This window comes from Mustela nivalis (genome assembly GCF_964662115.1).
Source record: "Mustela nivalis genome assembly, chromosome: 5".
In the NCBI taxonomy this organism is placed as follows: Eukaryota; Metazoa; Chordata; class Mammalia; order Carnivora; family Mustelidae; genus Mustela; species Mustela nivalis.
In genome coordinates this window covers 92320050-92332668 of record NC_139024.1, presented here as the reverse complement: position 1 = coordinate 92332668, position 12619 = coordinate 92320050, and the positions used below count along the sequence as shown (strand labels likewise).

General features: G+C 45.2%; 1 protein-coding gene across 11 annotated transcripts in view; it reads left to right on the top strand.

The window, feature by feature from the left end:
• ADGRF5 (adhesion G protein-coupled receptor F5) overlaps positions 1-12619 on the top strand; it is a 98689-nt gene that overhangs the window by 40736 nt on the left and 45334 nt on the right. For all 11 annotated transcript variants that reach the window (XM_082731137.1, XM_082731147.1, XM_082731143.1 and 8 more), the window contains 2 exons: positions 3715-3840; positions 10372-10426. In XM_082731137.1, coding sequence (XP_082587263.1) covers positions 3739-3840; positions 10372-10426 — 157 coding nt within the window. In that variant the 5' untranslated portion in view covers positions 3715-3738. The remainder of the gene's footprint in view (positions 1-3714; positions 3841-10371; positions 10427-12619) is intronic.

Below are 12619 nucleotides of genomic sequence, written 5' to 3'. Positions count from 1 at the left end.
ACGAAACTCCCCAGGTGATGGTTCTGGAGTGCAGCCAGGGCTAAGAACCACTGGAGGAGATGAGGCACAAATACCCCAGGGAACTTTTTCACCCAGGCAATGCTAAGGGAAGAAATGCATGCCAGGCTGAAGTGGGGAGCAGAGCCCTGGGCTGGAGGCAGGAGGAGGCACCTGCTCAGAGATTGAGCCAATGTGGATTCACATTGTTGCCTCTCCTTCCTGCTACCCAGGAGGAGCCAGGAGACTGTCCAGGCTAAAGTTCCCAGGCGAGAGGGGCTAAGGATAATCAGAGGGCATGAAAAGGCAGAGCTGTGTAGAGCTTAGGAAATAAGTCATTTCCAGAATGAGTCCCACTATTGCCCTACTTACATGGAGCTGGAAGTCACAACTTGATGATGACATTGGGGCACCAGACCTCCAGACGTGGCCATTGTGTGAACATGCTTCTAACCTTGCAAAGGCACATGAGCTCATTTGCTCCTCTTCACCACTCAGCACCCCCACCCCCACCCCTGCTTCCTTGCCAATAAAGTCTGGGCAGGTCAGTGCTGATGAAGGGTTTCCAGGAGAGCAGTTGATTTGGAGCACTGGTGGTACCTAAGATCTGGGAGAACTGTTCCCTGGGCTGTTTCAGGTCATTTTCACAATGGCGGTTCCTGATGTGTAATCACTCCGCAAGAGAATGTCTTCAAGGAAGACGAACCCCCACCCTACAAATGTGGTGCTGCTGGGAATCCTGAGGACTTATTCCTGGCATATGACGTCAGGACACTTGATTTCCCTCCCCCTGTCTTCTAACTTCGCAGACAGGAAAATAGGGCCAGAGAAGATGGGAAGTTGCTCATCACCCCGGAGTTTGTACTGAGCATGAGATCATAGTTCCCAGCTTTTTCTAATAAGCATAAGAAGCATATGCTTCTAAGAAGCATAAGCTGGCTCATTCATGTTGGTAAGTTTTAGTAGAGACTATCCAGGATTTACAATTTAAAAAGAGAAGGAAATTGAGAACCACGTCAGATCATTTCTTACTTCTTTGCCTGTTTGTCTCTGTGTTTCTTGTTTCTTGGAGGTTGTCTGCCATTTAATCCAGGAATATAGCATGAATAGGAACTTCGAGAGGATTTACAATTAAAGGGACCCTACTGAAGATATATTGTCTTCAATATATCTATTCTACTAGATATATTAGGATTTACTCCCTGCTTTTAATTGGGTGAACTGGGATCTTTTTTTTTTTTTCACCATTAGCCAAGTTAAACTGTCCATTGGCTCCTCATGGATGAGAACAGCTGTGAGCTGAGGGTTAATGAAAGATTGTTGATATAGGTAAGGGAAGTTTGTCTTCAGATATCTCCCAAAACCTCGGAACCCTAAAAGCTGAGCTGATCTTCAGCTGATATCACTGTTTTGATTGGGCAGGCCAGTAGTATGACCAAACAAACTGGTCGTCAAGTATTTTTAATATTATCTTTCCATCAACATGGTGACATCCTTCTACAAGTAGAGAACTCCCCCCTCACCATTACTGTGAAAGCAAACCCTATTCTCCTTCTCCTGCATCCAGAGAACATTCCCTTCCCCATAGTGGGATCTCTATTGACTTGTGCTACATTTCTATTGACTTGTGAGTTTGTTGTCACTAAATAGGTCAACAGAGAGACGAGTGTTAATTTCATCAAAAACTGTCCCTAGGGAAGCTGCGGGAACATGGGGACAGTGGGCAGTATTGGCCAGTAGCCTATACAAAAGGACTAGATGTGGCCATCTGGGGACGGTATAATTCCTGCTAATTCTGACCCCAAGGCCACCACTGGGAAACGGTGGAGAGGATATACAGTTCATCTAACACCTGGGTCCCTCCCTGACTATCAGAGGTCAAGGGAGGCTCCTTAACCCTTCAGTTACTGTTTCTCATTCCCTCAATTAACTGCCTCTGTCTGGAAGCAGCTAGTTTAGCGCACTAAGGTGGGGCCTGAAAAGGTTCAATTGCCTCCTAAGTATCCAGTTCATCCCAGGAGCAGTTGTTATCACCAGGCTGGGTCCGCTCAATACCCACAAAAGCCTGTTCCCTTCTAACAAAGACCCAGATGCATCTAGTTGAGATTCATCTATTCTCGTAACCTAAATTGCAAAGCATTTTCCAAAAGCCATTGAGTTGCAGAATTTTAAAAATGTATTCTGATTGCCAGATCTGCAGACTGGGTCAGTTTTCCAGGGCCTTATGCTTCCCTCTTTTCCACTGGGGAAGAGGAAAAGGAGGCAGCCAGCAGCCGGTGATTGAAATGCAATTCTCCCTGGCCTGTAAGTCTCGGCTCCCATCTGTGCGTTATCCTGGCCACGGCCCCCGGCACTTGCTGCAATGCCTGGGCCAAGGCCTGCCCTTCCTGATGGCTGCCCTCTGGTCTCTACCAATGACCAGCGTGAAACCACTGCAGCTTTGCACCCCTGTGGCCCTTCACGGTCTTTAATCATTTGAGCCTCAGGAAAGTCTGTGAGAAAATAGGAGGTAGAACTGTCCCCATTTCGTAGATGAGGAATATTGGGCTCGGTGAAGATAAGTGACTTACCCAAGGATATGTAGTTCATGGTGGTCTTAGATCTTAATCTGTATCTTCTGTCTCTTGATTTCCTGCTCTTTTCACAAAAGAACATGGCTGTAAAAAAAAAAAACAAAACTCAACAAGGAAAGAAATCTATACGAAGTAGATTGTCTGAGTCCCCAGACCCGCGAGGGTTGGAATGATGCAAACTGATACACGACTTTTTTTTTTTTTTTTAAGATTTTATTTATTTATTTGACAGAGAGAGACACAGCAAAGAGAGGGAACACAAGCAGGGGGTGTGGGAGAGGGAGAAGCAGGCTTCCTGCTGAACAGGGAGCCCAACGTGGGGCTCCATCCCAGGACCCTGGGATCGTGACCTGAGCTAAAGGCAGATGCTTAACAACTGAGCCACACAGGAGCCCCCGATACTCAACTTTTTAAATGCAGTAATGATCAATCTAGTCACCAAAAAATGTCATCTTAATCACCAGCATTATACAGAAGTAGCTATCAAAAATCAGTGTATAAGATGGGACCCGTGATATGAATATTCTATGTTGTGTACCATATTACTATAAAGGACTATAAAACACAACTTATATTTTTATGATGGAGTCTAGGATTTTTCATACTAATGAGTCGTAGTCCATTAATATGCATCATGAGGTCAATTTTGATGGGTTGCTATCAGAATTTGAAGGAAAAATAGGGTAAGATAAGATAGGCTCGAATTGAAAATATCAGAGTGTGAGGCATGTAGCAAAGGTAAGTATTGTACTCTGAGTCCTTTTGTCCAGTTACTGTGTGTACTGGATCACGACGTTTGAAGTATTTCTTGCTCAGTAGTCTTTCTCTTCTTCCTGCTCTGCCCCCTCCCATCTTTCTCCTTTCTCTTTTATTCCCTCTCTCCTTCTCTATGCACATAGGAAAAGTACCCAAACATTGATACCTTTGTCCTCAGTACACAGCCATCCACAATCCCCATCCTTCCCGACCCGACCATTTCCTCAGCCCCGGGTCTGGAGCAGAGGATGTTTTCTCCAGTTGATACCGTCATGTTCCTTCCAGTCTCCTCTTTTCGTCTTGTGACCTTCGAAACGGGGTTTGCTTGTTCTCCCTCTGTTTGATAAACAAATTCTTCTATCTCTAAACTCTCATATTTACATTTCAGGCAAAGCAACTCAATCCTAAAGAAATGAAATCCCCAAGGAGAACCACATTGTGCTTCATGATTGTTGTGATTTATTTTTCCCAAGCTACGCTGAACTTGAATTTAGAGTCTATTGTTCATCCCTTGGTGAGTACACCCATGTCTGCTCTATTTTTCCTTGTCAAATTTTTCTGATTTCCTGGGAATGTCACAGATGGAAATTGCTTTAAAAAAAAAAAAACTTTTTTTAGGGCTTTTGAGGAAATGTTGCAAATGTGGGGGAGGGAGTGAACATAAATGGATGTCAGTGTGTCTACTGGGCGACCACTTAGCACACTCTGATATCAGTGGTGCTCAAGGGAACGTCCCCCATCCTCCCTCCTCAACTAAATGCCCGCTTTAAGCCTGAAAGTCCATTCTGAAACTGGACTCTAAGACATTAGAGTCATTTAAACTTGAGCATCAGACTAGAACACATTTCAGAAGGGGTTTGTGTGTGTGTGTGTGTGTGTGTGAGAGAGAGAGAGAGAGAGAGAGAGAGAGAGAGAGAGAGAGTGTGTGTGTCACAATCACAAAATGATAAAGATGATGGGGCCATGGATGTCATTTAACTTTTTGCTGAGAGATTATCCAGGTGGTTTTGTTTGGGCTTTGGGAAGTCCATGGGAGATTAGCTTAATGAAAGAGGGTGATAAATACACCTTTACTCTTTATAGGAATTATTACTTACTCCTTTCTGAGGCCATCTCAGGTCCCAGAGATAGGTCATGTTATGAAATTTTGAGAAACCAGTGGAATTCTGTGTCACCGCTTCTTCACCTGTAGAGTGATGATAATAGTACTGATTTCCTGCTTGCTAGAGAATTAGATCTGTTAATATTTGTGAGACGCCTTAGAACAGGGCCTGGCACATAAGTTTTTTGCTTTTTTTATTTATTTGTCCCATGTAATGGCATCTTTTGCCACTGGTTGTTAGATAAGATATCTCAGTCTGTCACTATTGTTAGAGCCTCACTGGTACTTTTTGGCATTATAGAATGTCACTTTTTGCTTTGCTTTGTACTTTTAAATTTTAATTCTTTGTCATATATTCCAATGACCAATTCTGTTTTTTTTCATTTTTGTTTTTTGGGGGTTTTTTTTTGGTAAGGTATTTCTCTCTCTCTCTCTCTCTCTCTCTCTATTTATTTAGAAAGAGCATAAGCAGAGGAGGAATAGAGGGAGAGAGAGCCTCAAGCAGACTCTGCCCTCAGTCCCTACTCAGAGCTCAATCTCATGACCCTGACCAACATCATGACCTGAGCCAAAACCAAGAGTCCGACGCTCAATGGACTGAGCCACTCACACACCCCCAATCCTGTTTTTATATTTATGTTTGCCTGATCTTTGTTCTTTGTTTAGCCTTTATCATAGCACTTTGTGTTAATGGTTCTCTTTTAAAAACATGTGCTTGAAGTTTTTTTTCTTCTAAACCCAACCCGAGTAAATCTGACTTTGATTAGGGGAGCACGAATTTATTCACATTTCATGCCATGCCACATTTAAGATGCTTGATCTTACTTTCAAGATTTTCTTTTCTAACTTTCTATACATCCTTCCTCTTTCCTGCTTTCGTGTCTTTCATTTGACCTCGGTTTTCTTCATCTTTTTCATTATTTCTCTCATGACTTGGGAGCTAGATACGGTGTCTCTCTCCCCCCAGACTCCTATGTGGGCTTCCCCTTGTGTGACTGGATGCGGTAGCTGGCTCAGATAAATAGGAGAGAAACCCTTACACGTCCTGTGAACCCACAGGGTCAGTGTAGAGCTCGCGTTACTCAGGTCTGTGAGGAGAAAGCCCAAGCATGAGGTGATCTCAGCAGTGGGGTCAGCTGTACCCTACCGCTCTGCCAGGTTGGTCCTCACTGCGGTGGCTCTAACAAAGCCCTTCTATCTGCCCTGGGGGCAGAGGCTGGTCAGGGAATAAGCCAGTGACCCCCAAAACTACTGGTGGAGTTCAGACTCCATCTTCTGGGAAACTCCCACTGCCACTCCAGAGGGCCCCACTTTCCCTCTTTAGATCTGCCTTTGAGATATAATATCTTTGTACAACCCAAAGGCCAAAGACCCCCTCATTGGAGAGATGAACTCCAACCTCCCTCATAAGCTTATCGTCCCCTAAGCTGCCACTCAGTTCCCAAAGCTGACCTTCTACCATTTTAAATGCAACATGTAGTAAAGAGCTTTTAAAAACATGTCTGTGGTAAACGTGTACACAATTTACCATCCTAACTGCATTTAAGTGAATAGTTCAGTAGTCTTAAATAGATCCACATTCCCATGCAACCTATCTGCAGAACTTTTTCACCCTGCAAAACTGAAAATCAGAGTGTCTGGGTGGCTCAATCAGATGAACCTTTGCCTTCAGCTCAGGTCATGAGCTCAGGGTCCTGGGATCAAGCCCCACATTGGGCTCCCTGCTCAGCGGGGAACCTGCTTCTCCCTCTCCTCCTTGCTTGTGCTCTCTCTTGCTGTCTCTCTCTCTCAAATAATAAAGAAAATATTTTTTTTAAAAAACCCTGAAAATCACAACCTATTAAACAACTTCCCATTTCCCCTTTCCCCCAGCTCCTGGCAACTGCTATCGTACTTCCTCCCTATGACTTCGAGTACTTGAAGTCCCTTGTGTGAGTGGAATCATACAGTATTTGCCCTTACGTGACTAACTGATTTCACTTCGCAGAATGTCCTAAAAATTTACCTCTGTGGTAATAGGCCTGAGAATTTCCTTCCTTTCTTAAGTCTGAATAATGACCCATTGTATGTATATCCCACATTTTGTTTACCCATTATCCATTCATGGACACTTGGGTTGCTTTCTAGGCTATCCTGAATGATGAGGGGGCTCTGGGTTTGTGCGCGCAAATATGGGGTGACGGGCTTTAAAAGTGCGATAATGTAGTTTCTCCGACTTCGGTGTGTGCATTAACCCATTTGCACACCCTATTAAGATGCAGAATTCAACTCAGGAAGTCTGCGGTGGGACCTGGATGTGGCCTTTCTGACAGGTTGCCCTTGATCCTGCTCGCATGATGGCCCTTTGAGCAGCTGTGGGCCTTCAACCTCAATATTACAGGAGTTTGAAGCCTGGCTCTGTCAGCTTTGGAAATTTCTTCATCCGGTTTCTTCATCTCCCTGAATCTGCCTCCTCTGCACACAGTGAGAGTAAATAGTATCTCTTCACTGGTTTGTCATGAGGATTAGATGTTCTCATACACAAACGTATGCCTGGGCACAGTGACTGGCGCAGAACAAGAACTTCAGACTTGCGGGTCACTTCTCCTATGCTAGTACTAATCAACCCATGTTAGTACGCCTCTGTGAGGAGACATCCTGCCGAGAGCTTGGCTGAGACAATTATCTAACCAGAGGCAAAGATGGTATATGGGGGATTCCAAGAAAAAGAGGAGCGAGTGACAGGGCCTTGGTGAGGAGGACTGAGATCTGGCCACCTCCGGAGACCTTGTTTGTCATCCTGTTCCCTGGGATAATGTTTTCTACCCATAAAATGCCACCTCTTCATTCCTAACAGATTGTCCATGCCCACTTCAGGCTCCTCTCTCTCCCTCACACACAATTATTTGAAAATTATGTCCAAAAGGTGGGGCATTTCCTGGAATTGGTGACCTTGTGTCTTCCGGCTGAGACTTGGCCATAAGGAAATCCCCTTTGCACAGAGGTGGCCATTGTCCCCAGCTACTCATCTGGGTACCTCCATGTGGACAAGCAGAGGGAGGCCCCCTGGATGTTCTGTTTTCTTGTCTGAAGTAAATACTTCATCTGGCAAGATCTATGCTCCCTGGAAAGTTCTTCTCAGCACCCGATGTTTAAGAAAAAAGACAAGTGCCAGAGTCACAGATGCCCCCGAACTGGGGTCACATGAGGACTCAGGAGGGCAAGGATGGCCCCTGGCGAGCCTCAAGCTGGCTGGACACACGCCACTGCCAGAAACTGTCCAAGCCTCTGGTGTGCCTCATAACAGAGACTTCCATAGCATAAGACACTGAGCCTTAGAGAAAGTGAATGACTTTTCCAGCTACGAAGGAGAGGAGGCTCTGGGATTCCAGAGCGGGTGGGACTGTCGCATTTGCCTTTGTTGAAATCCAGGCCCCATGACCGGGCAGCCCCTCTCTTTGTACCTTCTCATATCTGGGAGGGCCAAGGGTATGCACCATCATCACCACCACTAGGGGTCTCCTCAGACACTTGATCACTTTTAGTTTTTTCCTCCATTTTCCCCAAAGACTGCAGGGCTTAAAGTAAGCAAGTAGGTTATTCTCACAAGAAGTTGTGCCTCCTCACTGGACAATAGAAGCCATAGGTGACGAAGCTGCAGGAGCCCACTTTGCGGAGATGTCCCTTGATGCTTCCAGTTAATCACCATCAGGATGCGGAGAAGAAAGAGCAAAAAAGTAACATTTCTCAAAAGATGGCCTCATGTTTAAAAGGCGGCTTTTGTCACCATACCCCAGCCCTGCTCAACTGGATTGGGGCGTGGAAGGAAGGGATCCTCATGGTTGCAGATTGAAATGCTGTGTACCAGGGAAAGGACTGCACCTTGATCTTTTTTAACCTCAATTCTTTAGTCCCCCCAGAGATTGGAGAAGATGAAATCAAGACGTTGGCAAGCTTCCCAAAGGTGACCGCCAGTGGTCACCTTCTCCTGGGCTGAGTCCCTCAAATCACAGCCCATGAAGAGTGCACTGAGAGGTCTTCCTGGTGGCTCCCCCCTCCTTGTGCCCAGGCCCCAGGGAGGATGGACACAGGAATGCAGCGGAAAATCCTTTCCTTCTGCCTGGGAGCAGAGCCAAAGCAGGCTCCAGGGGAAGCTGGACAGGAACCAGCCCTATGCATTGATTTTGCTCCCTCTTGGTTCCTGTGCATTTAAATATGGCTAAAAAAAAAAAAAAAAAAAAAAAAAACCCATTACAAACGAGAGAGCAACTGGGCTTTGTAAATTCCAATCGTCTTGCATCATTCCTCTCTTTGTTGCTCCAAGGACATTTGTGAACTGTCGGGTATGTGGCCCCTCTACAGATCATGGATGTTAATACTGTCATTGAAAAGCAGGAGGGAATAGGAGGAGGCAACAGAGAAAGGATAAGGTTCTGAGACAGACCCACAGTTTCTTGGGGTGTCTCCTGATAGATCACTCATTGCCTGTATGGACAAATGTAGACTCTGGAGCCAGACTAGGTGAGTTTGAGTCCTGGTTCTGCCCTTGAAGTCTGTGTGTGCTTAAGCGACTCATTTGACCTCTGCCACTGTGCTTTCTCATCTGTGTATGTGGATAATAATAGTATCAGTGTCTTAGATTGTCGTGAGGATTAAATAGCTCAGCACACATCAACTTAACAGTGCCTGGCGCAGGGGTGTTGAATACATCTCAAAAATTATTATTTTGGGGGCCCTTGGGTGGCTCAGTCAGTTAAGCATCTACCTTTGGCTCCGGTCATGATACCCTGGTATCAAGCCCCAAGTCAGGCTTCCTGCTCAGTGGGGAGTCTGCTTCTCCCTCTCCCTCTGCCGTTCCCGCTGTTTGTGCTCTCTCTCTCTCTCTCTCAAATAAATAAATAAAATCTTTTTTAAAAAGAATTATTTATTATTATTATTATTTATCATGATAATTATTATTATCATTGTCATTATGATGAGAGACAACTAGGAACTAATGGTAGACATCACAGATGCTAGAACGAGCTCTGCCCTGGGGGGTGTTCATAGGTATGTGGAGTTTGTGGTAAAGGACACACCCCAAAGGGTAGGGGCTATCTGGCTCTTCCATTGAGCCTTGAAGGGAGTTTGTATTAGGAAGCACATCCTAGCAGGGATAAACTAGGAAGGCATGGTTGGGTCAAGGTGTGGTTACCTGCTGCAGAATTGGCACAGATCCCAATAGCAAAGCCAGTCAAAGTCAGTTCTTTGACTTTGACAAAGAATCTGCATGACACCAGGAGAAGAGCTTTCTAGAGACAAAGTCAATGGCAGTGTGCGTGAAGGGGTCCATGTGAATGGTGCCCCCAGAAGAGTGTGACGTGGTCCCAGAATAGCACTTCGGAGGTCTTCCTAATATTCTCAGTGCTTTACATTTGTTAATCATTTGATCCTTATGACAACCTCTTGAGGTAGACTGTTCTTCTCGCTATATTATAGATGAGTGCTGAAGCACAGAGAGGTTAAATAACTTGCCCACTGTCACACAGCCATTTTATGGCACAGCTAGGATTTGAACTCAATGTCTGCAGAGTCCTTGCTCTTAACGATTCTATTATATGATACAATTCAACATGACTAGAGGCTAACTATGTGTCACATGGCAGTTCATTTAATTCTCATAAGCGTCCTATGAGTGCACTAATTTTATTATTCTATTTTGCTGAAAAGAAAACTGAGGCTCAGAAAGAAGTTCCTTGAGGTCTCAGATATGGGATTTGGGGTTCGTCTCCTACGTCTGGAGAACGGTCTCTAAAATGAACACCAGCTCACATTACAGAACACCTGCCATTCACAGGACACAAGCTTCTTCCTGGGATCCTCAGCCCTCCGCTCAGCTCTGACATTTCAGGCCATGTGAGCAGAAAGTCATGAAGAAAAGATACCTCTGACATTAACTGACGGTTTCCTAAAATGTTCTTTCAGATTCTCCATGAACATGAACCAGCAGGGAAGGACTCACTAAGGCAGAAACGAGCAGGTATGTAACCTCTTTGCTTGGCAGTTTCTTCTAGTAAGTCTGACCAAATGACATTTTACTGTGACTTTCCCAACCCTGTCATCCACATAATTCAGTCTGCAAGTGCATCATGGTTCAATTTCTAGAAGTAATTAGAAGGAACTCCATTCCCTACTCGACCCTAATGACATTCAGTGGATCTCAGCAACACATTATAAGCCCCTCATTTCCTCCCTCACTGCTCTCCTGAAATCCTGAAGAGTCTGTTTCCAATGGCTCTTTCCTCAGCTCCCAACTTCCTCATGGTAACCTTTCAAAAGCTCCAATCTGATTCCACTATTTTCCTGCACAAAATCTTCGATGAGCTCCCAGTTGCCTTGGAGAGAAAATCCAGTCACCTGTGAGCCTTGCCAGACATCATGTGACCTTCCCACTTGTTCTCCTTCTGTTTCCTTTCACATGGTCACTGCCCCACCCGCCACCTACTTTGTTGTCTGGGGGACTCCAAGCCGAGTCTCCATTCACACGGTCTCCTGCCACGTAAGGCTTTCCACTGATGCTCCAGACAGGGAGGGGCTGTTTCTCTGGGTTCCCACTGCCCTTGTTACATTCCCAGAGCACAAGATCTGTCCCAGGGCATTGTAATTATTTTACTTCCTGTGTGTCATTCCCAGGAGACAGGCATTCTCTTGAGCCCTCTTCATCACTGTAACCTGGCATTGAGCCCAGTTTCTCCGTAACTGAGTTAACAAATGAAGAGAGTGTGTGTCCTTGTCACAGCTGCTCCTTTGTAAGTTGAGGACACGTTCCTATCGCTAAAAGTCCGCTGTCTTAATGTCGGTACTAACTCTGGAGAAGGTACAACTTCTTAACTTTAGGATTATGACTGATTCAAGTCCAGGTGTGCTGTGGCTTGGTCTGTTCAGTCTTGTGGTCCACAAGAGTCAAGAAGCTGCCAAAGAGAGTGGGCTTACCCTGAGGCTGGGATAAAGGTGTCCCTTAGAGCCTTCCAGAACAGCAGCCAGCTCCAACTTTACTCCATTGCTTGAAATGACAATTTAATCATATTTTGTTGAGGTCTCAAAATGTTCACTGGAAGGTCACACCTTCATTTTTTCTTCTTTTGCCTTTCTTTCTTTCTGCTTTAGCTCTGTGTTATATCCACTCCCCTCCTTCCCTGAAGCGATCTGAAGCACACAGACCACACTTTCCCTGCTTTAAACAAGCAACAGGACATGGACTCCAGTCCCTGAGTCCCCCTTGCAGTCTGTGACATCAACAGAGCTGGAGATGTCCCCATTCAGTATTCTGAAAGACTTTTCTTTTAAGATCAGACTGTTTGAGGATGAGTTCTAGCCCCAGGCTTCTACCAGGCTCTTGTGGGCCTCAGGCTGCCAGCTTCCTCGGGGATAGTTGGTGACTGTTGAGTTGTAAAAGGAATGTCTTCCTGTCCTTCCTGGCCCGGCTATTTATGACTGTGGTGACATCGTGAGAGGTTAGCCTTTGGGGGAGGAAACCACTTCTACGTCTAAGGATTTTGACATACCAAAATTTTCCAGATGTGCTTTCATTAAAAACAATCATCATGATGATAAATTACCACAAAAACCTGTTTTCTATTTATTGGACATGATCCTCTGTGCTCTTTGGCCTCTGGAGTCATTATAGAAGTGTTAATGGCTCAAGGCATTGTCTGCGGGAATTGAGTTGGCTTTGGTACTTTTACAAAATCTCCAAAGAAATGGCCATGGAAAGACCCAGGCGTTAGACCACACAGAGCTGGGGTGGGAGTTGAAAGAGAGAGCACCGCTATCCCGGAAAACCATGAAAGAAACCAGCATCTGCTAACTGCATTACACGGAGGTGTCTGTGTTCTACTTGTTGTATTAGCTCAGCGAGGCGAGAGGATTGAGCTCTGATTTTCAGGGTGATATCCCCTTTCACATATAAACTCATCCTCCCCTTCTGGGACTTAAGGCCAGAAAGGGACAAACAAAGATTCCAAGAGAAAGAGGATCCTCAAAAGGATTGTCCTTTTGAGGCACTGGATCAGACCCTTAGGGTTTGGGATCAAATCATCCTGAGAAGTAGGATCAACCCTCCCATTTATGCTCAGAGCCCTTTAGACTGCTTTCTAAGTTACTCTGGTTAGCTGTGTAACTTCAGGGTCCCTTGATACACACACATGGGTATATATGTGTATTATGTATATGT